General features: G+C 45.3%; 1 protein-coding gene across 1 annotated transcript in view; it reads left to right on the top strand.

Annotated features, from left to right (window-relative positions):
- Positions 1–5,021, top strand: part of ints9 (integrator complex subunit 9) — a 37,650-nt gene extending 32,629 nt beyond the window's left edge. The window contains exons 14-17 of the mRNA XM_037685253.1: positions 4,109–4,276; positions 4,398–4,496; positions 4,570–4,707; positions 4,805–5,021. Coding sequence (XP_037541181.1) covers positions 4,109–4,276; positions 4,398–4,496; positions 4,570–4,707; positions 4,805–4,981 — 582 coding nt within the window. The 3' untranslated portion in view covers positions 4,982–5,021. The remainder of the gene's footprint in view (positions 1–4,108; positions 4,277–4,397; positions 4,497–4,569; positions 4,708–4,804) is intronic.
- The last annotated feature ends 443 nt before the right edge of the window (positions 5,022–5,464 follow it).

Raw genomic sequence — 5,464 nt, 5'->3', positions numbered from 1 at the left:
TGTTTTTTTTATGATTGTTTACTGTTGTACTGATAAATATCTCCTGGAGGGTAAACTATATCTTGGCTGAAAGTCCTCTTTTCCAATGAATGTAAAGTGTCCCTTTCATTCAGAAATCAAGGTCCAAGTGTTTTGAGGAAGAAGGGTGAGGAACAGAGCCCATACTGCTTGAGGTCCAGTGTGAAATATCCACGGTCAGTCATGATTTGGGGTGCAATGTCCAGTGCAGGTGTTGGTAAACTCTGCTTTCTTAAATCCAAGGTCACCACAACATCCATCCATTATCTTTTACCTGCTTTTTCCATTTTGGGTCACGGGTCGCTGGTGCCCATGTCCAGCAATCACTGTTCGAGGGGCGGGGTACACCCTGGACAGGTCGCAAGTCCATCACAGGGACACATAGAGACAAATGAGACAAACAACCATTCACTCTCTTACTTTCACCTAGAGACAATTTAGAGTCACCAGTCAGCCTAACATGCATGTTTTTGGTTTGTGGGAGGAAACTGGAGAAAACCCACGCATGCCCGGAGAGAACATGCAAACCACCCAGAAAGGCACCCGGACCGGGATTTGAACTGGGGACCTGCTCACTGAGAGGCAGCAGCTCTACCAGTTGCGCCACCGTGCTGCTCAGTTGTGTGTCATGTCCAATCTTCTTTTGAAAAACTGCGATAGAGTGAGTCCACAACAAACAAACCACGAAGTAGCGAGGGACTACTGTAATTGTTTATATTGAAAAACTTTTAAAAGACTAGAAGGTGTGTATATCACTCATCTCCTTGTAGATTGTAGTTTTAAACACCGACCTCATTTGAACTGGCTGTGGCGCCCATTTTGGATTGGGTTGAATCCAGAAGTCCATCGGTTATAGACGTTCATTCAATGATTACTTTCTGAGAGTTTCATGAAAATCTATCCCAAGTGGTGTTGCTGATTAACAGGTTTGGCTCCAACAGTTAATGCAGAAACTTTGTAAAAACTTAAAACATAAAATGTTTAAACATCTGGAAGAAGAGAGGAGAGGCACAGAATCCACGTTGCTTGAGGTCCAGTGTCAAGTTTCCACAGTCAGTGATGGTTTGGGGTGCCATGTCATCTGCTGGTGTTGGTACACTGTGTTTTTTGATGTCCAAGGTCAACGCAAAGCTAATTGAACAAATCATTCTAAAGACACTAATCATTGATTTATCACATTCATACACTGATGGGACACACATCGGAGGCAAATGAGGGGTTCAGTGTCTTGCCCAGGGACACTTCAACATGTGACTGCTGGTGGATTCGAACCCCCAACTCTCGCGTTGGAGAATGACTGCTCTAACCACTCACTAGGGTCTTCGAGGGGGTCATGGGAGTTTTCCCATCCAGTCTACATGTGTTTTGTGGATTTGGAGAAGGCTTTTGACTGTGTTCCTTGGGGTACACTGTGGGGGCGTGGGGGGGGGGTGCTTTTTGAGTATAGGATTGGAGGGCCGTTGCTATGGGTCAATCTGTCCCTATACAAGCGGTGCGAGAGTTTGGTTCACATTGCCAGTAGTAATTCGGACCCCTGTGAGGTTCTGCCTCAAGTGGAGGAGTTCAAGTATCTTGAGGTTTTGTCCACGAGTGAGGGAAGAATGGAGTGTGAGAATGACAGACGAACTGGTGCAGCATTTTCAATATTACAGACTCTGTACTGGTTCGTTGTGGTGAAGAAGGAGCTGAGCTGTAAGACAAAGCTCTGTTTACTCGTTGATCTATGTTCCTACCCTCACATATGGTCATGAACTCTGGGTAGTAGGGCTGTGCCATATCATATCGTTCACGATAATACCGATAAAAAAAGCTTGCCAGGACAAAAAAATGATATCATGATATGCTAATTTCATGACGCAATACGTCAGAGCGCCCCACCCTGTTAACAGAACCAAGTGCGCCTAATGACCAAACCGAATTGCGCACCCCCATCCATCTGTCGGTACTGGCGTAGCGCTAATTAGTTGCGCGCAATACTAGCTAGCTAAGAAAGTAAAAACAAACAATGCGCAGCTCAGCTGTCTCTCCATCCATGCTCTAAACTGCAGGTACAGACAACTCAACTGTCTCTCCCTTCCCCTGCTCTAAAAGCTGCCATTCGTCTTTTTTTTCTTTCCCCACCCCGCTCTTGGGCTGTCGGAGTGGGCAACATCTCCCCCGCTCTAAACGGCCGGTTCAAACACGCGCAGGTCTGTCTCTTAGATCCACAGTTCATGGACCAAGAACAGAGTCAGGTGATGAAAGACAGAGCATCAGAGAAATGAATCATTCCTGCAGGAACAGAGGAAGCTGAAACACCACAAGCTTCAGGGTCAGCTGGATCACCTTGTTACAAGTTTTTTTCGAAGTTATAGCTCATTTAAAGGCAACCTATATTTTGTTGTATGTTACATTTATACTCAACAGATCTTAAGCTTCATTTTATTTAGTTATTTTGGGAAACTTCACCTGCATTTTAGTTTTTGTGGTGGATTTATTGATCTATATTTTGTGCAGACTTTTTCAATCTAAATAACAGAAAGATCATTTTTATTTTTACACTTGGAGACTGAATACTTTACTAAATAAAGTAATTTCAGTAAAATTACCCCTTGTTTTTTTTTTTACATTTTATAATACTGCAAAGCAACATAATACTTTTGTCAAAGAAATAACTATGATTTCTGTGGGGGTTTTTTTATATCACAAAATTTATTGTTAAAGAAGGGAGCTGGCTGCGGGCCACCGGACCTGGAAACCCCCCTCCAGCCCACGTCTTCTCCCCCAGGCTCAAATCTTCCTCAGAAGTGGTAACTCATACTAATCAATAAATCAAGGGAACAACAATTAAGTTTTATCAATTGTATTAAAATCAAGGCAGGAAAAAATTACAATTCACAGCGCTGGTCTCTCTGGTCTGTGACGCATTCACAAAAACCCAGAAGAGCCCCGATGTCCCGTGTCATTACTCCTTTATAGGGTCCTAGACTCCTCCTTCGCAGAAGGGGAGCTCAACCTGTCAGTGTATGAGGGGGCGTGACTAAGTGTGATCTCAGTGGATCTTATGTGGTTATGACATGTTTGGACATATGAGACAGTGCTTCAAAAGCCTTCTACATGATGTGGCAAGCAGATTAAACTATTCCTTGACTGATATTGAAATCCCAGGGATACTCTCTTTAGAGTTGCTGGCCCAGTTTAATCCAGTCAGAACCAAGTCATAATTTTGTTATAATCCCGTCTCTGAGCAGATCCAAACCATAGGACCAGTCCAAAAATATCTTAACAGTCAGAATACTCTGAAATATCACAATATTATATTTGAGCCATATCGCCCACCCCTACTGGGTAGTGACTGAAAGAATGAGACTGTGGATACAGGCGTTTGAAATGAGTTTCCTCTGCAGGGTAGCTGGACTCTCTCTTAGAGACAGGGTGTTCAATTATCTGAGAGAATCTTGGGAGTAGAATTGCTGCTCCTCCACATTGAAAGGAGCCAGTTGAGGTGATTCGGGCATCTCGTGAGGATGCTTCTTGGGCACCTCCATAGAAGAGGTGCTTCAGGCATGTCTGACTGGGAGGAGACCCTGGGGAAGACCCAGGACATGCTGGAGAGACCACATCTTTCAGTTGGCCTGGGAATGCCTTGGGGTCCTCCTGGAAGAGGTGGCTGTGGAAAGAGATGTCAAGACCTCCCTGCTCAATCTGTTGCCCCAAGACCTGACTTCGGAAAGCGGAAGATAATGGCTGGATGGATAATGTGTGTGCATGAGTAAACAAACCACCCTTATCATTTGAGGAAACTGTTGTTTCTAGTTTCTATATTGCTTAAAAGAAAAGTTTCCACAAATGATTGTTGTGGCTGAAGATTAATATATGGTGGTCAAAGCCACCATTGCCCCCCCCCCCCCCGCATTGGTGGTGGATAAAAATGACCCCCAACCCTAACCCTCCACTGCAGGTTTGTTTAAACCGTCTTTAGCTTCATATAGCTGGCTCAGTTTCTGTTGTTAGTTTGAATATTCTGGATTACGGATGTATAGATAATAAACTAAAAGTATTCTGTGTGTGAGAACACCATTTGATTTCCGTCCACCCTGTCATACCGCAGCCTCTCCATGTGGTGTGTCCGGAACCATACACCCAGCCTCCTGTGAGCCAGTCCCACCGCTCTGACCTGATGCTGGAGCTGCAGCCTCCTCCCATGCCCTACAGGCGCTGCTCCGTTCTCAACCTGCCCTTCAGGCGTCGCTTCGAGCGGGTCTACATCCTGCCTGAGGTATCTGGCCCATCTTCTGTATGTCCAAGTCGGTTTTAAGTGTTGAGTTACAAATAAAATTAGTACTTTTTGTAGACGGATGCTCATCATTTCTGCCTGATTCTGATTCTACCTCTCCTAGCTTGCAAACTCACTGGTGCCCAGTGAGGTTAAACCTGGCATCTCCGTGGCAACCGTCTCCGCAGTGCTGCACTCGAAGGACAACAAGCACACCCTGCAGGTGAGTTCACAGAACAAGTTTCAGATGTGTCGTCACCCCATAGACTGCTGAGTTTCTTCTTATTTGTTGCCAGTCTGTGCCCAAACCCTCTCCTGCGCCTCCCAGTAAGAAGAGGAAACGGGTGGTGGAGGAGCCCCCAGTAGTTTTGGCCCCCAAACCCCTGTTGAGTGGAGCTGTGCCCCTGGAAGCATTTCTGGCCACTCTGCAAAAAGTGAATAATTTGATTCTCTTAAAGCCTTTCTGCAACACAAACAAGTGGAAGTTGTTCTTCTGTTTTTTTACTTGAAGAATGTTGTTTTTATTTGCAGCACGGCATCACGGAGGTTAAGGTGGAGGAGACGGCAGATGGACACATCCTGCACCTGCAGGCCCAGGACACGCTGATCCAGCTGGAAGAGGATGGGACGCACATCGTGTGCGATAACAACGAGCCGCTGCGGACCACCCTCAGAGACCTGGTGCTCCGATTCCTGCAGAAACTATGAGCGCTTCGGAGCTGCAGTTCTACTCTTCAGCAGAAACATGGGGAGACTGTGAAGGACTGTCGTGTTTAATGGGATCGTTCTCATATTCTGAAGTGGGTTCCTATGTAAACGTTTCAAACAGTTCACGTCTTCGTAGATAACTGTTCAGTAGACGGGCTGTTTGGAGAAACCATTTTAAATCCAACTGGACTGCAAACTAAACCGCTCACGTCTTTTAACAGCTCAAATGGACAAATATTTATTGTTTTTTTATCTCAGGCTTCACATACATCTACATCTGATATGTAGCTGCTAATGTACACTGCAGCAGCTAGCTATAGCACTTCCACCTGGAATATCCCTTTTCTGGCTAAAATAACTTTGTGCAAAACTGATGGTGATTTAAATATTAAATACTTGAGTTGTTGGCAGACGACGGCTGTGGGACTGAGTCAGCCATAAGTTCTGTCAGTACAGCCTGAGTGGACCCACTTCTGATCCGGA

The sequence above is a fragment of the Nematolebias whitei genome, chromosome 12 (assembly GCF_014905685.2).
Source record: "Nematolebias whitei isolate Nwh7 chromosome 12, NemWhi1, whole genome shotgun sequence".
Taxonomy (NCBI): Eukaryota; Metazoa; Chordata; class Actinopteri; order Cyprinodontiformes; family Rivulidae; genus Nematolebias; species Nematolebias whitei.
This window is presented reverse-complemented; position numbering and strand designations above follow the sequence as displayed.